At 36.0% G+C, this 23,795-nt stretch overlaps 2 protein-coding genes across 3 annotated transcripts in view; one reads left to right on the forward strand and one right to left on the reverse strand.

Annotated features, from left to right (window-relative positions):
• Positions 1-3,883: 3,883 nt before the first annotated feature.
• Positions 3,884-14,531, reverse strand: LOC117114134 (prohibitin-2-like). Its single transcript, XM_033257687.1, has 7 exons — positions 14,369-14,531; positions 13,186-13,347; positions 10,938-11,062; positions 10,138-10,197; positions 6,145-6,378; positions 4,687-4,764; positions 3,884-4,544 (listed from the first exon to the last, which is right to left on the reverse strand). Exons 1-7 carry the CDS (start codon positions 14,493-14,495, stop codon positions 4,437-4,439), a joined length of 894 nt encoding a protein of 297 aa, XP_033113578.1. The 5' UTR covers positions 14,496-14,531; the 3' UTR covers positions 3,884-4,436.
• A 35-nt stretch (positions 14,532-14,566) lies between these two features.
• Positions 14,567-23,795, forward strand: part of LOC117114133 (NAD kinase-like) — a 52,305-nt gene continuing 43,076 nt past the window's right edge. The window contains exon 1 of one of the 2 annotated variants that reach the window (XM_033257685.1): positions 14,567-14,898. In XM_033257685.1, the coding sequence (XP_033113576.1) occupies positions 14,699-14,898 (200 nt within the window). In that variant the 5' untranslated portion in view covers positions 14,567-14,698. Of the gene's footprint in view, positions 14,899-21,783; positions 22,295-23,795 lie in introns of those variants that run through there. The other variant, XM_033257684.1, reaches the window with a different exon arrangement.

Genomic DNA, 23,795 nt, shown 5'->3' on the forward strand with positions numbered 1-23,795 from the left:
AAGCCCAAGCTTTAGCTCGGGGTCAGGGAGCTACCTAGGGCCCTCAGGTACCGGTAGGGGGCGAAGCCCCCGGAAGCTCTGGTGTATATAGCCCTTTTAAAGTCGTATCTAATTGATTTTACTACATTTTCAAAATTTAGTGGCGGATCCAGGAATTAGAAATATAGGGGGCCTAGGGAGTTTTACAGATGGAGTGTACCAACTCAGCCCCACCATGGTTGGGGCTGAGGTAAGAAAAATAATTATGGCACATCTAGTTGTCCGAAAATAGCATATATGATTTTCTATTTTTTTTACTTTTAAATTTAGAAAAGTTTAGGGAGGATTTTTTTTCAATTTATACTTGTAATCATAATTATGCCCGCTTATATATTTCGTGCAAACTAGCATTCATAAAATAATGATTTATTATCTACTTATTAGCTTGTAACCTATTAAAGCCATGAAAAAACAAATAAGATAAAATTAAAACAGTCACTCTACTTTGCATGTATAGGTAGGCCTACTTTTAAAATCAATCTAGCGGTCTTTCCTTTCCCCTCTTTCTGAATTTCACTTTTGTGCAAGTATATACTACACTATTGTGAGTGGAAATACCCGTCTAATTTACGACCAAACAGGACCAGGGAGAATGGAGATAATAGGAAGCAGACAAAACATTAGCATTTTTATTTCACAAACATAAAGATGATTTACTTAAATTGTTATTATCATGACGTCATGGCGAGATTGCGTCAACGTAAACTAGTGGTATCACTAGGCCTACTTATATAAGTTGGTCGATAGTGAAAATCAGGGCCCCTGTGACCATTTTTTCGGGGACCAAGGTTTCTCTACTGATTTAGCATCACTAGAGTATAAATACAAAATTGAGCTGGGGTGAACTAGGATGGCAGCCATTTTGAAATTCAAGGTAGCTGCCACAAAAACCGTCGAAAATTGAATATTTTGGTATGTAATTCCACTTCTCAATCAAAAATGGTAAATTTGGTGTTTAATCATATGTTATTGTGCCCTCCCTCTGAGTTCATTAAACATGGTTTCATAAAGCTAGGATGGCCTTTTACAAATGAAGATGGCCGCCACAAAAACCGTTGAAAATCGAATACTTTGGTAATTCCAATTATCATCAATTGAAAATGGAAAATTTGGTCTAATCACATGTTATTGTGCCGCCTGTGTTCAGTGTTCATAAAAAAGCTAGGATGGCTGATTTTGAAAAACAAGGTGGCCGCCAAAAAATAAAATATTTTGTTTTTATAATTCCCCTTATCTCAATCAAAAATGGTAAATTTTGTGTGTCTAACCACAAAATCTTCAAAAATCATATTTCGTTTTTATAATTCCACTTCTCAATAAAAAATGGTAACATATTTGTTGTTTACTAATATGCTATTGTGCTCTCTGAGTTCAATAAAACATAGTTTCAAAAATTAAGGATGGCAGCCATTTTAAAATTCAAGATGGCCACTACAAAAATCGTTGAAAATCAAATATTTGTTTATATAATTCCACTTCTTGATTTATTGGACACTCTGAGTTCAATAAATAACAAACTAATTATTTCAAAAAGGATTACAGTCTTACTTATTTCCAGTCAGACATTATTATGTTCACATTTTGGCTTATAAAATACAAAATGTGATAATTATCAGAAATGAATAGTATTATTTTATACCATACAATAAAAATGTCTGGTTAGATTAACAAAGAGACGCAAATCAATTTTCAGTACACGCTTATTAACTGTGTAAACTCACTGGAACAATTGAAAATCATTAGCACAACTATGTTAATATACTTCACGTCATCAGAAGACGAATCCTCACTTGTTTTGTCATCACTCTACTGTCTTTATCAGATAGGGAACGGAGATCAAATGGTCAAAAAATACCTAATACACATATAACTACAAGACCATTTTCCATCCATAAAGAAAAGAGTAATTACAAGTCGAGAATACAAGGATTTATTAAAGAAAGTTGAGTTTAATTACTTTGAATTGACAGTGCTTTTTGGAAAATGTGTTGATGTAGCACATAATAGTGAGATGACAGAGTTGATTGTAATTGTATGGCTTGGTAGTCATCAAATGGCAGAAATCATAATTAAACTTCATCTTATGGCCGGCTGTTATAGCAACTCTTGTCTTTTTTGGACAAGGCTCTTCGGGAAAATGAAGATGCAAAAATCTGCTGAAATCCTGTGGCGATTCTATTGCTCGAACAAACTTAACAATTGAAAAACTTACCAAGTCTTAAAGTTTATATACAATGATAATAATAGCAAACCACAACAGAGGCAAGTCACTTGCAAGATTGCCACCAGACACAGATTCACTACATCAGCACAAACAAGCAGAAACCAAAGACCAACCCCCCCACCCACCATAATTATCTATTTAAATATTGTATATCAATAACTCATTTTTAACAATAATCATTTGTGATGGGAAATGGAATTATAAAAACAAAACAAAATATTTTTGGGCGGACATCTTGAATTTTAAAATGGCTGCCATCCTTAATTTTTGAAACCATATTTTGGACTCTGAGAGCACAATAACATTATGAGTAGACACCTAATTTTTTAAACATTTTTGATTGACAAGTGGAATTATAAAAACAAAACATTTGGTTTTCAACGATTTTTGTGGTGGCCATCTTGTATTTCAAATGGCTGCCATCCCAGCTTTTTGAAACCATGTTTATTGAACGCAGGGGAACAATAACCTATGATTAGACACAAAAGTTTTACCATTTTTGATTGAGAAGTGGAATTATAAAACAAAGTATTTGATTTTCAACGGTTTTTGTGGCGGCAATCTTGTATTTAAAAAAAAAAACACGAAGGAAAAAAATAACATTTCCAGCCACTAGGCCTGATGAGATAAAGCATCAAAATATTTTTCATTTATCTAATTTTAAGAGGGTCACTGAATATAAACCAATCTTCTAAGATATGCGTAAAAATTGGTTGATTTACACATTCATTCAGTTTGTCCACATTTGCAAGGCAAACTGCAAATAATATACAAGTAAATACAAATATCATACTATATACTGTAAATAGAAATAACATACTATATACTGTAAATAGAAATACCATAATTATATAGGTCTATTTAATATAGACGGTTCAGAGTTTTCTGCATCTCTATATTGTATCATGATTATAAAAGAATTATTATAAAGGAAAGAGTCTTTTGAAGATCCCTTGTCGTTAAATGCCTAAAGATGGAATATTATAAATTGGTCTGATGCAATTGCAATGCATTAAGAACATGCAAGATTGTGAATATCAAGTTGCTTGTGCAGAGACAGAAAATGGTCGCTCCTCGTGTTCAAACCAAAGTTGGGGGACGTGTTTCACACTCACCGATTCCTAATGAATGAATTGAAAAAGGACTAATTGTGCGTTTTCGAGTGGATGATGAGAGTAGAAATTTAAATGTTGATCAGTCTTGTATGCTTTATGTACTGTATACTGATACTATCGTATCTGTACACTGTAGTGACACTGCCGATAAATAGAATGAAAATGAAGTTCATGGGTATTCCCTATGCTGTTGCTCAGGTGAACACTGATCATTGGTGACGCATCTTTATGCAAATGTGGGTAAAGCCTGATTCCAAAGAATCGCTACAGCGTTTTAACTGCAATCCTTGCACTGCGTAGCTGTCCCTGACGTAATCGGGAATGCTCACTGACTCAACGGACCAATCAGCATCACCGAAAGAGTTGGCGAGAGCACGTAGTGATTTTATGGAAACCAGGCTATAATGGCCATATTCCATCTATACAGTGTCTTCGTGAACTTCCAATTACTGTATAGACAATAGGTAACACACTGATATACTAAATAAAAATATAAAAACACAAATTACATTCCATATGAATTTTAATGTCCGCATAACTTTCCATTATTTCAACATTCAAAATTCTTTAAAAAATTACAAAGGTTATTGGCGATTGATACACTTAAAGCGGTTTATTTTTGTAAAAACCAATCAGGTATTAACTTCCATATTATGTGATATCAATTCAGGACACAAGATCTTCCTTATGGTAAATGAAATGGAACAAATATAATGAAATTATGTAAGTATATTCAGAATTAAAACAATACAGGTCTCCCTCCAATTAAAGACCTTTTTTGGGAACCGGTGTTTCCTTGGTATCTAGCAGCTTTGGTCTAATTAGAATAATAAAGATAAAAAACATTTGTTAATATGGGACCACAGAAATATGGTCTATAATTGGAGGGGTCTTTAGTTAGTGGGAGGCCTGTATTATATCATTCATAAAGTATGCCATAGAAAAAAGTAAAAGTAGTGATAATTTCATGATTAGTTAGTAGATGAAAGTTGACATCTTTAGGTGTCTGTCTAATGCCAAAATGTCGAATTATTGATATAACAAATCTGTATATTGCTCTATTTCTTCTTTTCGATTCTTTTCGCTGACTCATCAAACTCTTTATCTGAGACGTTCAACATTAGACTGCCAGCGTTCAAGTATACACGATTCTGAGAGGAGGCCACCTGAAATATTAGAAATATGTAAAATATTTATTGCTGATAACAAATTAAATTAAATTAAAAGAAAATGTAGATTCCCAGACTAACTCTTTGAAGTTTACCAGAGCTGGTAAAAAATTACACTGTATCAGCTTCAAGTACTTACAGTTCTTGCAATGTTCTGAGCAGCTCTAATCTTCCTCAGCTTCAGGTAGCCAGGGTTCTGAGAGATGGCCTCTCCAAGGTGGACAGAAACATTAAGGATTAACACAAAGTAAATGAAAATTAAATAAAATGATCAAAATAAACCAGTATGCTTAAAGTAAATGCTATTGTAACTACTGAGCTCATGCCATACAAGTGATTCTCCATTGGATCGGATAAAGACTATAAACTGTAGACACAGTGTGCACAATTTGGCTCATATGCACCTTAGAGAACACAGTACATCTTTGGAGCTCAGACATCCTTAGCGGAGAAGCAAGTTACTGCACGAGCTAGGCCACACTTCGAGTGCTTTGAGACTTCGGAAAAAAGCTACATATTTATTCAATTACATTACATCATCGTACAAAAAAATAGCGAGATGATCATCTCAAAGCTAGTAATGTTTTGTGAATTAGGTGGGAGATTGTCAGTGGTTACAATTTAGTTGAAACTGGTTGAAGTTTGCCAATAGAGAAGTTTCACATGCGAACGAATACGTATACGCATACATTTGGCTTTCTGTAACGGTCGTAGCCATTCTGTGTTTTTTGCAATCACAGTGCAATTCAAGCATAGCCTAGGTCCTAGGGGCTTAGATTAGGCCTACTAGTACTATATTCTGTTCTCTTCTCTCATTATGCTTTCTCAAAGTTTTATTAGTATATGTAAGGTTTTGGAAATTGAAAATTGTAGCTGAAAAATACAAACAATACCTTTGTTGCACAGAACTGTTGGATATTTTGTGATAGGCCCTATTGTTTATGACCCAAAAGTGCCTGGTGTCAAGTAAAAGCCACAAAATGAGAATGTTCATGGAGCATGATCTATTTCCAAGATTTTACTTTACTTATTTTGTATTAAAAAAATAAAATAATTAAAATAACATATCCTACAATAATTTATAAATTTTGGCTTGCATGAAAAACCATCAGATTACCAAAGATAAAGGCACATATCTACGAAAGACACCATGATCACCACCTAGCCTAGTTCCAACCCTCACAAAACCCTCTCTCCCCAACCAACCCACATGTCTGACCATCAAGATCCAGGCCAGCCATGTCTTAGGCTGACCCTCTGTGCTTCAGTCATGATTTGTATCGATCTGACCTTACAGCAGGTGTGCAGACTTTGGCCAACACCCACCAAGATTACAGACCGCTCCCAAACAATCTACTCTGGTTTCTCACGGGAGTTCTAGGCTCGGTGGCTTATGAACTGGTATCTGTCGCGGTTCACCTGTGCAATACTCATCATATGATTTACATGCAAGAAAGAAGTTATAAATATTATATAAAAATACCAACAATGTGATCATCTGTTATTAACTCTTACTAAATTCTGACAGATGTGACGACTATGTAAACAAAAAAATTAATTAAAAAAAAATACACAATATATTGAATGAAAAGGATATCATAATAGCTGACTCAGCTTCTCCCTCAGCCTGCACCACCTTCTGTTGTCGTTCCTGCTTTGCTTTCTCTACAAGAAATTGCGCCCTCTGGGCTTCCTGTTGAGCAACCTGTTTAGACTCTACTGCAGCCGTATATTCCCTTCCAAAACTAAGCTCAGTAATTGAGACATCATCAAGGACTATGTTGAAGTCTTTTGCTCGATTCGTCAATTGGCGTCGGATTAGCAAACTGACCTGAAAAATCCCCAAAGAAAATAGTTAAACTTGTATAAATTCATTGTTGTTGTAAGTCAGCAGAAAGTAGTCATTCTGCAAATTATTAAAAAAACCACCAAAAATAATTTTAACATTGTTTGAGGAGTAGTTGTCAAGTGTACTTGCTTCTGCGTGTGATATCATTACATTCAATAATAATTTACCAATTTATATTTTGCATGAAAAACCATCAGATTACCAAAGATAAGGGCACATACAGTATCTATGAAAGACACCACGATCACTACTTAACTTGGTTAAGTGGTGATCGTGGTGTCTATGAAAGACACCACGATCACTACTTAACCAAGTTCCAACCCTCACAAAAAAATTCTCTCTCTCACCAACCCATGTGTCCCGACCAAAAGATCCAGGCCAGAAACGTCTTAGGCTGACCCTCTGTGCTTCGGTCCTGATTTGTATCAATCTGACCTTACAGCAGGTGTGCAGACTTTGGCCAACACCGCTCCCAAACAATCTACTCTGGTTTCTCACGAGAGTTCTAGGATCGGTGGCTTCAGTCGAGTTTCATCTGTGCGATACTCATCACATGATTTACCATGCAAGAATACTCTTTGGCATACATCAAGATTAAAATATTTTGATGTGTTTAGAAAAGCATGTTAATAAGTAGTGGAAATGGTTTGGCACAGCAGGAACGGTTTGGTTTCCCAACCTCGAAGTTGGGGTTTCAATCCCTCGCTGTGCATTTCACTTACAAGCGTCCTTGGGCAAGGCATTTTATCTGCATTGCTTCTCTCCACCCAGGTGTATAAGTGGGAACCTGGTAGGGTTAAATGCCAAAATGCGCTGATGTAGCTGCTGCAACATTATGGAATATTCCCCCTGGGAGCATGAGTTTGTGTTCCATAGGCATTTAATCCAATGACCGGAGTAATGATAATGTGAAGCGCATAGAAGGCTTAACAATATGCTCTATATAAGTCTAACAATAACATCATTCTTATTATTATTATTATTATTATGATTATGTAGCAATTCAGCTATTTAATTACATTAACCAGATACCAGCTACATTGCTTGTGGTTTTTGATAAGATGCTTTATATTTATTTTTGTTGGGCATAACTTGGTAATAAATAGATCGCTGGGATAGAGTGAAAAATACTGGATGAAATTGATTTGTAGAAGCGGTTTGGCGCAGCAGAAATGGTTTGGTCTTCCAACCGTCTCTCTGCCCAGGAGTATACAGTAAATGGGTACCTGGAGGAGCTGCCTGCTCCTGTGCCGATTACCAGCAACATTTAAGCATGTGGACCCAATGACCACAGAAAAGAAGCACTTTGCATCTACAAAGAAAAGGCGCTATATAAACAATAATAATAAACAATAATAATTAAATAATAATAATAATTGCTGCGAAGCAGCCAATTCATATTCTTGACAGCAATTTGTCCTCTGAAATGTCATTGTTTGTCAAAAAACGAGGGCCTAAGACGACAGAAAAGCAGAGCTTCCTTCTTTCGTTCTGCCGGGTAAAATCAATTACTTTAGGCGATGTTTGTAGACTAACCTACACGTACCAACGTCCGCATGTCGCAATGCTCGAGTATTACTATTCAGCGTTTTTACTATATTTCTAGGTTTCCTATTTCTAAGTTTAATCGGCCCATGTCTCAGCCACAATATTTTGAGGCCAATATTATTTACGAACCCAGTCAAACTTATTTACTAGCCTATATCATCGTGCTAATTATTACATTTAGGCGACGCTTGTTGTAGACTGGCATACACGGTACCAACGCTTATTTTACTATGTTTCTACGTCAGCTCGTCAGTGTTCTAATATAGACAATGGTTCGTGTCTCATATTATTTGATATATATTTATTATTCATTATTTTCACTTGACTCGCATAAATAATTTTGTTTGAAGAACATTTATATGCAGTTGTACTTCGCACTTCACTTGCAATTTGCAATTTCTAGTAATAAATATTATAATTTGTGCATAATTCCATGCATGACTAGGCAATCCCTGTTTCAGCTGGAGGGCTGATATGCAAGTAACTATCAAAGAAAATTTGGCCATTGGTTCTTTGTATAACCCTCATCCCTAACTTTATTGGGACTGAGTAGACTGAGTATTTTTTTAAATATATAAAATAGAATTTAAGCTTGAATACAAAACTTGCTCATGATAACAATAACTCTACTGTCGCGTCTTAATTGCCATTAATAATTAATACGTCCTCAGGAGTTATTCAATACTTGTTGAAAGAATGTTTGCTGACCTTGGCAAAAATCAATATATTAGCTCAAGAAATGTCTCTATTATACTCAACATTAGAAATATCAGTTTTGAAATCCTCCCCCCTATTTTCCCACCAATTTATTAGATGCATCATTTTGATGATATGCCAGATAAAATTTCAGAAAAGTATGTTTGTACATAAAAATTTGTTTTGGCTCACAGGAAAGAACTTTAAAAAAGGTCTGGAATTCAACGTGTTAACAACAATCAATAACTTCATCTGATTTCTTGTCTATATATAAACCCATTTTCTTTTGTGAAAACCAGCCAAAAATTAGTCAAAACTTACCGATTTCTAGCTGTTTTACACAAAAGAAAATTTGTATAAATAATAATAAAATAAATATTAATAATTTGAGTGATAATGATGATGCCATTAGTGATTATTTTGAACTGGTGATGATTATATTGATCATGATAATCAAAACACAACTTTTATTTTCGTGTGATTACTTTATCCTTAATATAACATTGGTTTTAAGCATCACAAACGGGCCTCACAGCTACAATAAAACACTAAAATTGACATGATGATTGTTAAAAAACACCAGATAATATCTTCATCATTAGTATGTGATGAAAAGTCCATTAAAAACCATTACTGCCACAGAATATGCAAACACTGATTAGACGTGCATTAAAAATTATGAAGTCAACTGTGTTTGGTTTGTTTTGTTTGTGTAACTGTAATTTAATTTGGATTTATTATTATATATTTTCGATATACTAATGAGCCCAAAATTTCTAGGTGAAAGAGAGGCATTCAGCAATGAGTAAATGTCGTTGTTATGTTATGTCAGAAAATAATGTTAACACAATGTTACATCATAGACACATACATGGTTCTATAAAACAATTTTAAAACACATATTAAAAGGGTCGTTCAACATTATGAACATTTTCACACGTGTACAAACAGTACGCTAGAGGGAGGGGGTAGACAAATTTTTACACTCTTACATATGCATAAAAATGTTGATTCAAAATAACATGCAGTATGTACAAAAATGGTAAAATTATAATGTAACTATGGATATAATATTTATTTTTAAGCAACCAAGTACTATGTAAAATAATGGTAAAATTATAATGTAACTATGGATAATATTCATTTTTAGGCAACCAAGTACATTGATTTTTTGTTGACTTCACAAAAAAATTGAGAATGGTTCTGCAAAACCTTAATTTTTTTTACACTTTCAGAGGGGAGGGAGCGGGTACCGGAAAAAGAGTACAGTTTGTACCAGGCCAGCCACTGCATTGTAAGACGTTTTATACGACCGTCGCACCGTCTAACTCCGCTTCTGGTGTGCGCTAGATGATGCGGTGCCATCTGCTGACTGTCGGTGGCAGTCTGCATGGATCGTCATCCAAAACGGTCGGTTGCACGCGTGTCATCGCGTTGCGCTGCATTAACGACCGTCGCGTGCAGTAATGACAAAATATACAATTATTTTCATCTTACCTGTTGACGTTGGGTGATCAGCTGCGAAGCATTAAACTTGGCAACCACGCTCTTTAAAACCTGAATACAAAAAAAAAATTACTTAAAAAAAATTACTTAAAAAAAATATAAGCATAACCTCCCTAATTAAGGAAAAAATCTATTCGGTATTACATATAATAATGTATAAAGAATCAATCACCTTTGTGGTAGTGAGCTGTTTCTCATTTATATGGGGTTTGCCATCCCAAAACCAGTATCAGTACACATATGCTCCAAATGTTTCAAATTGATAGGTCATTTACTAGAATCAACTTACCACAGAAATTATAAGTAAAAGTATTACGGCTTCCCTGTACTACTAAAGTATACAATACTGCCAGATTTAATATGCTATTTATACTCAGTTTTGGGATGTACACTGGGCCTACGGTTTATAGTCCCTATCTGAGAAGACTTACTGAACCTCCAGAGCCATATGCGAGCATGCCATTTGAACCAGGGCCTATAATATGGCTGTAGGCCCATGAAACGACCGCTCGACTCATACAGAGTACATTGAATGAATGCAGTACATACGATGAATAAATATTTGACCAAGTTTGATGAAGTTGAGTTTAATTTTAAGTAGGTGTAACGTCCTGGTAGTAATTCATTAAAAAGACATGTCCCCTTAATAGAGGGGTGTCTCCAGAGTAGGGGTTGGCTGTGATTTCAACAGAGTATTTTCCCATCGTTCGTAGTAAAAAAAAAAGTAGTGTTCTCTTAATATGAGTGTTACCTGAAAAGGGTTATCCCAAAGGAGGGGTGTTCTACTGTACCTCATTACATATAGATGGCAGCACACGCTCCTCATAGTCCGTACCAAGTTGTCGGTACATTTGTGGGAGGGCGGTATTCAGTGGTCTTGACAACACACGTAGGGAAATGTTCACCATCTGTAAATCTAAAAAATACAACAATCTTTACACGAGTTCAGAATTTTAAAAAATTGCTGATGAAATGAACAGAATATTATGGGATAATACGTGGCACAGCCAAGCAAAAGGAGGGGTAATTCAAAATTTTCAAAATTGAGTTTTGTACATATTATGAAACCAGACATTATTATCTTCAAAATGCAAAAAAAAAAATCACTTTGATATGATAGTTATGGCGAAGTTATGGGCAATCAAAATTAGGATAATTGGTAGGGTGTATTTTGAGAAAACTGGCTTTGAAAATCGCTCTCTAATTCTCTAGTTAGCAATGGGTATTTATTTTTTACAGAATTGGTTAAAACTTGGCACAATTATTCATTTATTATATTTGTTCCAAATTTGGATCCATTTGAGCAGGTACAGTATAAGTGTTCTAATAAAAAGTCTTCATTGATGGGCCTAGGCATAGGTCCTTGATTCGTACAACCATCGTTAGGAAGAGTACAGGAGAGAAGAGAAAGAGTAACAGTGCCGCGGGCGCTATCATTGGCATTGCCATTTATATCTTAATCATCAACATCATCTTCATCATTGGCGCCATCCGATATTTCTTCATCATCATTATTCTCTTTACTAAGTAAAAAATCATTAATGACGTAATCAAACTCGGCACACGTTTCATCTCCATGTACTGTAAACGTTTGTGATAAATCCGTAGCTTATTAGCAATCTCTTTGTCGTTATACATCACCGTTATTATACAGTCGTTGAATTTCACTTTCGTAAAATGGCGCACTCGCTGAACATTTACTGAAAAGTTTGCACTTTAAATCACAATCTGAGCATGCGCAGTTACCCACACTGCATATCAATAAGTAGATTGACCAATCACATTGATTATTTTATCAACCGTCGTCAATGACGTAAGAAAATTGTGTACATGAGAAATATCGTCTTCTATTGGTTAACTTGGATTTTTATCACTAAAATAAACCAATGAAATGAAAGATTACTAAATTTCCTTTTTAACCATACTCAGCATGCGGGGATTGACGCCATATTCGGATAAAGAAAACACTAGTACGAAAAATGGCTATTCTGTGAGATCTTTTCTGCTAGAAATTTCTGGATATTATGTCTGTACGCTACATTAGGACAAGCTCAATTAAATCCATTTTTAGAGCATTTATCGATTATAAATTAGAGAAAGGTAAATGTACGATGAAAGTTAAATGTTATATGTATGTTTTTGAGATAAAAAAATGAAAAAAAATGACCGATTTCACGTTTGTGCATTTATTGGAAAACTGTCTGTGCGACTTAGCCCTCCTTTGGCTTGGCGCTGCCACGTTTGCTGCAAGAGATGCGAGTTTACATCTGATAGGGTTCACTCAGGGTGCCATGCCAAGGACTTGTGTTCACATCCACACAAACTCGTGCCCTGGAGGTTCAGGGAAGAACCTGGAAATAATGATCTAAAAATAACTACCAAATGTTTGTTTGTGTTTCACTAGTACAGTTGATGTAAATGATTTTCATTAAGCCTATAGTCAGGATTTTTAAAGCAGGGTTCTAATTTTTCACAAAAAGGCACTTTGAGACCTTGCCCACATCAGTCCCACTATGGCTGACATCCAGAAATGGCAAAAAAATGCCAAATTTCAAATATTTAGAGTGAACTTCAACAACTTCCATGCGAATGGTAGTTTTTAATAAAAATTTAAAAGGGCATTTCTTGAAAATATGGGTTCTTTCGAACCCTCTTGCTACGGGCTTGCTCTTTATGCCTTGGCATAATGATGGAACTAGGAAAAAAAAGGCTTGGCAGTCAACATGTTAACAAGGAGAATGGTTCCTTTGTGTTCTTGTTAAGATTAGAGCCATTTTTATGTGTGCACAGCATTGTTTATGCACATGGTGTAAACTTGGCCTTCACAAACCCTGGGCCTAGCTGTGTATCACTGCAGGATCGTTGTAATGGGCAAGTAAGTAGTGTTGAAAAAGGCTAAAATTGCCATTGCACAAGGCATACACTATTTTCTACTGCAAGCCCACTTCAGTGTTTGAGAAAATTTAAGCTTAACTCTCTTCAGAAAAAGCTAAACCAACTGTGCACGGTAGCATAGTAACAAAGTATGTAATTTCTAACCTTTGCTTCCTGTTGGGGAAGACAGCTTCCTTGGCCGAGACCTGATGTCATATATGATGGGGTACTGGAACCAAGGTATCCTAAAATGTAGGCCCTCAGAATAAATGTCTTGCTGTATGCCGCCAATACGACTGAAAATGATTGCTCGATGACCACCATCAACTACAGTGAGTTAAAACAGATATACTTGAAATTAAAACATAAGTACAGTAAATAGCACTTCATGTTAACAAGGCCCAGAAGTGCATCACAATATTAGTACCCCGTCATTGAATCAAACTCATCATGGATGGAACACATACTCAGCTCCCTGGGTAGAATTCCAATGTGTAGCTACGGTAGCACTCTGTGTCAGGAACCTAAAACATGTAAAAAAAACGATAATTTCAGCTTCTGTATGTGCGCGCGCGTAAAAATGCGAGTGCGGGACGAAAAATTACGAAATGCTCAAAATGACCCAAAACATACTCTAATTTAGTCAAAAAGTGATTTTGAGCATTTTAAAATTTTGACGCATGCGTACGCACATACTTTACTGTGGAATAAAAGTTTTAAAATTTTTTTATTACGCCCTGCACTGCTTTGAAATCTCAACAGATAAGTTATGTATATTTCTTCCTATAAACCTGAAGCATTTATCCATCCCATTTTACATTCACCAAAAAAATTTTATTTTTATTTCCTCCGCCATCTGGATGTTTTTTGCAAAACTATTTGCTAAATAAGAAAACAAAGTTTTATTTATTTTTTTTTTATTCCGCCCTCCTCTCTGATGATCTTTAAAATACTAAGTACGCAAAACAAGGAATAAAAAAAAAATCTCGCCTTAATAAAAAATACTACCAGTGATACAGATTAAAAATTCTTTGTTTTCTTGAACGTTCCGTGAAAACAATTTATTCTTCTACGGTTTAACAGTAATGACGTCTCACATGGTAGATCAGTCAGTGGAATAGATAGGCCCTTTTTATTGTCTAGGGTGTTGCATCATATATCAATTCTTCACCATGAATGATGGCATAGCAGTAGCATGGTTCTTTCCTTATTTTATTGCTTCGTTGAGGGCAGACTGTGCTGCACCCCTCTCAATTATGCTAGACTACTACAGCACTAGCCTAGGACTACGCTAGGCCTGGAGCGTAGTCATAGGCAAGCCTCCACACAAACGATGGGGCTGATTTACCTGTATACATTGACTCTTTAACTGCATATGCTAATGCTCCAGCACCTAATAACAGCTTGACGCCTGTAGTTAATCCAGATGGACCTTTACCCAGTCTTCCAAAGGCATCTTTTACTTTATCAGCCATTTCAATTACTTATCTACCTTTACTTCTTTAGGCCACGAGAAACGTGCTGCTCGCATGGACCGCTAGTCGATTGACAAATCTGTGGTCGTTGCTGCCCTCAACGCCAATTATAGGACGAGAAATGAGGGCGGCCTTTCATAATCAACAAACAGCTGGTCGATCGGTGTCGTCAAGAAGCGCGAGGGCTAGCCAAGTTGATAAAAATGCAGAAAAATGAGAATAATCATGGGGATTTTTCGCGGGTATATGAACGGGGGCTGAGTTTAGCAGAGGAGGGCAATACATTCACAGGCTTAGACTCTGATGATTCATTTCGTCCTAGATCATTGGAAACCACAGATTTTAGCAGCAGACGGCGTAGCGTTGGACAGATGACTGGAATGCATCGACAACGAGCCATCAGGTAAGCGAAACCAAAGATACTCTAGAAACAGAAGTTAACAGAAAAATACTAGGGCGGCGTGTACGGCTTGATGTAAAAAATTCTGCCAAACTTACATAAAAACGGTGGATACATAACCTCCTTTTGCGGATTTAGAAATCGTTGCCATTATCCATAAGATACAAACAAGCATACAAACCAAGAGAATGTAATGACAGACGCATATTATTAACACTTGTACTATAAGAATTCGATCCAACTCGGCCACAAGTCAACTCGGCCACAAAAAGTTTGGCTACAGTCAACTCGGCCACAAGTCATCTCGGCCACAAGTCATCTCGGCCACAAGTAGATGTGTATAAGAGACAGCACCAGTTGACTTGTGGCCGAGTTGACTTGTGGCCGAGTTGATTTGTAGCCGAGTTGACTTGTGGCCGAGTTGGCTGTAGCCGAACTTTTTGTGGCCGAGTTGATTTGTGGCCGAGTTGACTTGTGGCTGAGTTGACTTGTGGCCGAGTTGACTTGTGGCCGAGTTGACTGTGGCCGAGTTGACTTGTGGCCGAGTTGACCTGCACCCTACTATAACACTACAGTGGAATGTATTTCTGAGTTTTCCAGACAATAAAACTCTTGAATCTTTAGAATTGTATGACTGATATAGGGATAAATTTTCCATCATTAGCGGAAAGAGAAGGGCGCCGCGTACGTCTGGACCAATTTATTTCTGCCTCATTTTTGCTATACGAGTTATATCGATTCTTGTGTTATCTTTGGCGAAACCCATGAATCACAATGTATGTACAGCATGACCGTTGGCGTTAAAGACATTAATACAGGCTTACATGTACTTAGGCCTAAATTATTATACTACAGTACAGTATAAACAATAGGCACACATCTATGACAAGACCGAAATGTAATATGACGGTAGGCATACTGTACTATACACTGGCCCAGGCTGACAAGCGATATTGGAGCATTTGTGATTCAATTTCAAGTTTCATTCATCATTAAAAAGATAAAATAAAATTTACATAAAAAATCCACATCAATCAATCGACAAGTTTCATCCATAGTGATTGATTTGTTTCACGTCTAGCCGGAGTTGGATTCACTGTACAACGCAGTAGGTACAGTACCCAGCTTAAGTCTGTGTATTTTGCAGAGGTTGTCATTTTTGCACCACCTTCGCACTTATGTTTTTTAATTGTGCTGATGCTGATCTCAAAAGAGGGTATTAAAAATAGTGGCAGAAGTGTATATTGGCCCTTAAATTAAATACGGTACACATTGGTTTTTCGGCGGTTTGACATTAATTACTACTGTACCACTAAACAAGACACGTTGCATAAAGGTGCAGTGGGTTAACGCTATGTTGCATGGAACCAAAGGTTGTGAGTTTGAATCGCATCTTGGTGTTTATTAAAAACTTTTTTTTTTGTATGATTCATTCTATTTGACAAAAAAAATTGGAAGAGCTATAAAGATACCTAAATTTTAAAATGATTAGAATGTTCATTTTTACAAAATGAAAATGTGCAAAAATTAAAAATCTAATTCGAACTAACGACCTTTGGTTCCTTAGAATGTTAACCAATCACACCATCCATGCCATGTGTAATAATTAGTGGATGGCATCCTGTTTTGTTTTGTAAAGGCCAACTCAGACAGCGCCGGCCGACGCAGCCCGACCCGATTTATCGTCGGGGACAGTCTTAAGCCGTCGTGAGAAATATTAAACATGTTTAATATTCTTCTACGCGACTGCCCCCGACGCACACCATCGTGTCTGCGTTCAACTCACACAGACCCGACGCGACAACAAATCGCGTCGGGCTGCGTCGGCCGACGCTGTCTGAGTTGGCCTTAAGTATACTGTATTATTATTATTATTATTAACTTAAAAAAGGGTCCATAAACCTTTGTTGGAAATCCCCTCTAGTTAATGTGTACAAAATTTCCTGCACGTCCGTTCAAAACTGACGAATGCACACCTAAAAAGATATATTAATCAATTAGCATTATAATAAAGGCATTATTAGTATATATTGGCCCTACTGTATTAACGGCTGGCCATACAAAAAAGATCTATTAATCAATGACCAAAAAAGATCTTATACTAATCAATCAGCCGAAATAAGATGTTTTTGTTTTTTTTCTGCAGGTAGCTTGAGCCTACAGTATTGTAAGTTAAAAGCTAATCACTATGCAACCTACTGCTAATCACTACCTGCAGAAAAAAAAACTAAAAAAGGAATCAATGTACTGTACAGACTCGGGCACTCTTAGAGCTCCTCATGGCTCAAATTTGCGCAGAAATTGCCACTAAAATAGAATTGTAGCTACAGTACTGCATATTGGTTATATACAGTATTAAGATTAGGTCAACGTCTAATTTTCGGCAAAATCTGCATGGAAATCGCCACTTATTTACCGAAATGCGCGAACAGATTTCTTTGCTTAAATTCTGCGCTATTAAGGATTCTCCGCACAGGCCTTATACCACTGTACTTTTGGTACCACTTTTTGTGTGGGCCACTTGACAGATTGGTACTGTGTACCTCAAGTGATTACTTTACTACATCAAGAAAATGCATACATTATGAAAGAAAACAATGTTTAACAATAGTGGGCAGGCTACAGTAAGCCTGACAAATGTCAACATTGTTATTAACTCTCCTTTTTTATCCACGTTCACTGGAGCATTAAATCGCTGCAAACTAAATTACTTTTTCTTGAGTTTTATTTAGTTTTCTGAGATCCTCTTGCATAGGCCTGCTCCTTTCATCACTTTTTTGCCAACCACACAGCTTTTTTACATAAATTTATTTATTTATATTGTACTTGCTTTTTTGTAATTAAAAAAGTAATGAAAAAGCATTAACAAAATTATTTTTTATTTATTTCAGTATTAAGCTCATTTCAATGTTAAGTGCAGAATTTTTCAAACGGGGACCATACATTTTCAGAATATATAAGTGGCACTTATTTCAATAAAACATTGATAGTAATGAAATGATAAAATTTAGAGGCGAAAGGGAGGGCGGCATGTGCCCTGTGCCCCCCTACTGGATCCGCGCCTGCAATTTACTTTGCCTCTGTAATTGTTCATAATATTGACAAGTTGACATACAGTTCAAACATAAATTGGCATGCTTACAGTTACACTACTGTATCATTGAACTTTCTGTCTGAGCGTAAGTCTACATTTATTTATAAAAATAGGCTCCCAGCTGAAACATGCGTCTAATGCTTTACATATGTGTATATGTATATGATTTTTTGGCTACTTTTTCCATACTTTCTGTGTTGGCAATTCGCAGAATAACTGTACAAGTATATACCAGATTGTTATGATTTTTTAGTGAACTTTCTACAGTAGGGACATGTCTTATTTAACAGTTTTTTGTGTTGTCAATTCAATCGATAACCTGCTAACTGGGGCAAGTCTTATCTAGCATGGCAGCATATTTCGTAGACTCGCTTTTCATTTTTATCTTTAGCTCATGACCCATTCCATCATTCATCCACTGGGTTTACTCTACCGGATTTACTCTTACAAGGTCAACTGTCTTCAGGACACAAAAACCCTTTATCATTGATAACTAGGGCAGTACCTATGCCAAACTGCCGATTTGGCACTGCTAAAGTGCGAAGAAAGCTGCTGTAAATTTCTATCGGCACTGCCGCAGTGTGAAAAAGCTGCAGTTTTCTATCTGCGCTGCCACAGTGCGAAAAAAGCTGTTATTGGGGCATTTCACAGTATTTGGTTTGTGAGGGTTAAATTTTCATTTTCAATGTATTAATAATGAATTTTGGATAATTCTCAAAGTAGGTACAGTATATCAAAATTTGGTAAAAATGTATTGTGAAATACGAGGTAAGATGATATCAAGAGTTGTGTATATATTTTGAAAAGATGTTTAATTTATATTAATTTTTACCAGTATTTCTAAAAACAGTTTTCCACAAATGCAGTCGCTCTAATCAAGTTTTTTTTTTATTGATTTTCAAATCAAGAAATTTTATTTTAATTCAAAACTTCAACAACAAAGTAAATTCAGCACTATGACGCTGCGAGTTGTGGTTTATTCTCCTACCCTTTATTACCTTAATTCCCAAATAACCAAATTTTTTTTTTAGATAAAGTTATTTTTCATTTGTTTCATTGAAAGTTCAAGATCAAGCATTCTTACAAGTTAAATACTGCCCTCGTTTTAAGACACACAAACTTTAATACAAGTTACCTCAAATTACAGGCCTGATTATTATAATTTTTTGATCAACTTTGCTGTTTGCTGCCCCCATGAGACATACTTTTTGGTGCCTCTGCAGAATACAGTACAGAATACAGTACAGTAGTGTTCCAAAACATTAAGTTTGGTTTCCAACAATTAAGATATACAGTATTCATTTTTAGTATTTATTTGATTTCTGAGAAGATAATCGATATTTAATATACTGGTTGTATGTAATTATTATAATTATTATAAGGTTATATTTTAAGACAATTCAACTATAGGCTACATACAGTACTGACTGGAATTTAAGCTCAATGGACTTAATCTTGAGAAGAAGCCCACCTCGAATTAAAGCCCCCTTCTTTAGTTTGCAAAACTAGCCTCGAAAAGAAGCCCATGGGCTTAATCTCGAGAAGAAGCCTATCTGGAATTGAAAGCCCCTTTATTTTGCAAAATTAGCCTCGCAAAGAAGCCCATCCCAAGAAGCCATGGGCTTCTTTTTAAGATAGCAGGCTTCTTTTTGAGATAGTACAGTATATACACGGTACATGAATATTTCAGAGAAACAAAATATATTAAAAACATGCATGGTTTACACAGTAGTAGGTGATTTAATGCTGGTTAATACACTCCATGATACAGATTGACGTTACAGCGGCCCTATTTATTGTTTTATAGTAGGCCTAATTCCACAAATTTACAGCATTCATTTTGAAAAGAAGCTCCCCTCTTTACTTTGCAAAAGTGGCCTATCTTGAAAAAAAGCCCATCCAATTCGCCAAGAAAAAAAAGCAGCCCAAAGCTTCAATTTGAGTTTTTACGGTATCATGGTGAGGCATATACATAGGACAGATACCGGTGCTGTAAAAATGATCATCATAATTACATTTGTTTTAAATTACTATTTCATGAAGGTCGGAGCACATTGCTTTTTTTAAATCTTACATTTTACAATTACTACAATAAGTCTAGAAAGAAGAAGGAATGTGAAGGGAAAATATGGGTACATTGTGCTTCATAAAAGTTATAAATAGTTCTGAAATAATCTCTAGAATAAAGAAACTAAAAAATCTGTTTATTTTATTTTATTTCTATTGGACATTTGTAGTGATGTAGTGCTGGATGGTGGGCAGAGGTGGGCGGGGCCACCCAGCCTTCCAGGCAGTCTAAAGCTAATTTCATGGCCCTCCACCCACCCTTATTAACCCACTTTTCCATCCTTAAATTCTACTCCTATGATTTAGATAAATGTTATCACCCATCCACCTTTAAATTTACTATCATCCATCCTTAGTTTTTCTACAGTACAGCTACAACACTTATTTGTTGAAAGCTCAAGAGACCTTGTACTACATTTGACACTATAAATACTGTACAAGTCTACCACCATAAAATTTAAATTACACGCTCACTATTCCATTTTGCAATGCAACAGTTTGCCCATACAGTAGTTTTTATATCCAGCCTACATTTTCTTCCAACCACCAGCAACTTACTCAGCATCTAATTTTCTATTTTTGCACTACATTAATTCATTCTTGCTGGCACTCTCACATCCTTTTCTATTCGTATTTGTTCTGTTATCAAAACCAGTTTTGATATTATACAGTATTCCACCACTTGCAGTAGGCTGTGTGCTGTTGCCACTGTGAGCTCAAATCCAATTGTGGTGTTTGTCGGGTGTCTAGCCATGTAGCAGTTCAAATTCCATCCGTACAGTACTAGGATTGTTGCAAGGTACAAGTGTTTGTTGATATCATACAGTACCATTTTATTACTGATTGCACATTCATGTTGATATCAACATAGATTTTCCTGCTAGTTCGCAAGCCTCGGTGTCTTTTGACACCGCCTACTGTACTGTTGCTCTAAATAAATCACCTTTGATACGACTGTTGTAGATATATTTTTATATCTACTATTGTACTGTAGCCTACTGTATTGATTGCTGTTAATACCTTTCTGTTTTCCATGCTGATGATACAGTACATACATACATCATTGTTGATATACTGATGCTGTATTAATACATTTTCATTCATTATTTTTATTGATATTCAAGAACGGATTATTATCAGGAATCAGACAGACAATCTATACTGTGATTGTCATTCAATAAACTCTTGATTATACTTCAAGTGAGCTTTTATAGTATTCACTAATACCCTTTTCTACCTCCACATCTACCATACATTTAGGAGCACACAACTTGTTATTGATTCTACCGTACAAGGATATTGTGACTTCTGTAATTTTTGTAGGTACTGTACTGTCTTGCAATTATCATGACTGTTTGAAACAATTTTTAAACTAGGAATGCTCATAATTGTGGGTAGATGATGATACATAAATAGATCACTTGGGAAACATTGTAATCGCCAACTGTGTTAATGTTTATGAAAATTATTAGCAGACTATAAAAGAGGATAGTTGGACAGTACTAGTAGTACACCTGTTAAGACTATCTGAAGCCTGTGGATTTGGTGAACAGTTTATTGACGGAGCTGTTACAACACCATGATGATTATTGAATTGTGCTGAGTCATTGTGTGTCACCAGCGAGTACTGTACAGTATGTATAATGATATGATATCATATGATATTTGTAATCATTGTTTTCCACTGGGTCACTTTAGCAGTATATTTGGTTAAATTCATTCTGTAGACAGGTAAATTTAGTTGATTGCAGATACTTCTAGGCCTGTGCACTTGGATCATTCTTAGGCTGAAATTTGGTAGTCTGCACACCTTGCTTGCAGGGACATTGATTTTTCCCCCTTCTGGATACTTTGAAAATTCTTTCATACCTACATATTTTCCACTGACGTTTATTAAAAGATTTCTGAAGCCAAGGAGAGTCAGTGAAGTCCTACTTGTAAATGGATTTTAAAATATAATTAAAACCATAGAAATGCAGGTTAGAAATTGTCACCTACAGATGGCTACAAATTGAAATGGAAGTTAACTATGGACAGACGTTTGTTGGATGATAACATTGTAACCAAGAAACAAGATATAAGAGATGACAGGAAGATTGTATCTAAATGCCCAACATGTTTGAATGATGCTAATATAATTGTTGCCATGGAAGCTGTTACGACAAATGACACTAATTTTCTTGCAATGAAGACAAGTTTGACTGATAATAAGTCATCTGAAACTCAAGTTGAAGGAGGGTGAGTTTGAATACTTTAGTTTTTTCAGGTCACACATAGGTTAATTGCTGCAGGTGGCCTAATGGTAATTTGATGCAGCCAGGAAAATATATTAAAAACTCTACAGTACCTGTATGTAATACAGTATTATGAAACCCTACAGTATGTGTGTGGCCCACCTCCTTCTTCTTGCTGTCTATCGTATCCGATAACGACTAGGTGGGTAGTTCTGGGTGTTTTAGCCGAACATGCAGGCGTAATTCCTTTTTGTTTTGGAAGGATCGTGTACAGTGTACAAATTTTGTATCCTCCCGTTTTTTTGTCTTCTATAACGTCTGCTTCTTGCTTGATAGCCTTTCTCCGTGCTGGGCGTTCTTCTGAGCTAACTCTTTCCCTGCCAACGTCAATATATGTTGTGTGGTTCACCTACCACCTTTGGGTAATGTAAAACAATTTGAACAGCCCAATGTCAATCATTAGAAAAAGAATTTATTAAAAACAGCCTGAGCATATAGTTAAAAGGCCCTTGGTTTTAAATCAAACTTTCACTTTGGCCCTAAAATCTATTTTATGTACAAAAAATTAAAATGTGTGATGACAGAGCACAGGCCTGTAACCAACCTGGGTGTTGAGCGGGATGGATTTAGCGGAACTCACTTTGTGGGTGGAAGATCAAGGTGGTTTCTCTGGAGTGTCCCAGGGAGAAAAGTATTCATTTAAAATAATAACGTAAAACCTCGAATTGAAGCCCAATGTGCTTAATCTCTAGAAGTTTTCGCGAATTGAAGCTCCCCCCCCTCCCACCTTTTAGTTTGCAAAAGTTGCAAAAGTAACCTCGAAACGAAGCCTGTTTCAAAGTTAAACCAAATAAATAAAAAATATGCTTGGTTTATACTGTAGTTTAGTGCCGGTTATATACTCCATGATACAGATTAATGTTACAGTGACCCTATTTATTGTTTTATAGTAGTGATTTTCCAAAATTTACAGCATTCATTTTGAAAAGAAGCCTCCCTCTTTATTTTGCAAAAGTAGCCCCGAAAAGAAACCTATCTTGTTAAAATGCCCATCTTGAAAAGAAGCCCATACAAAGTTCGCAAAAAAACTAAGAAGCCCAGGGCTTCAATTCAAGGTTTTACCGAAGTTTGGACTTGATAGTGTATCATGCATAAAAAAAATGCCTACAGTACTGTATATGCGCTTGAAAAGTCTGCATTTTCCAATATTTTGTCTCATGAATTATGTACTGGTGGTAATTAGAGCATCACTAGTAAATTGCCTTCTAGAGAATAGTGGTTTTTAAAGTCCAATATACAGTAGTACAGTACTGATTACAGGACCTTCTACATCTCCTCGCGTGGGCCACGAGAGTGATTGGCGTGGGACTCGCGAGCGATAAGCTAATGAATAACTAATGACTAAGTGACCTATATGACATCTGTTTATCCAAGCATTACGGCATTGAGTAAAAATCAGGCTCCGCGAACCGCTACCTATTTCTCGATACCAACGATGTTGTTTA

Source organism: Anneissia japonica, unplaced genomic scaffold (assembly GCF_011630105.1).
Source record: "Anneissia japonica isolate Jap-2015-1 unplaced genomic scaffold, ASM1163010v1 scaffold287840_len1291095_cov163, whole genome shotgun sequence".
In the NCBI taxonomy this organism is placed as follows: Eukaryota; Metazoa; Echinodermata; class Crinoidea; order Comatulida; family Comatulidae; genus Anneissia; species Anneissia japonica.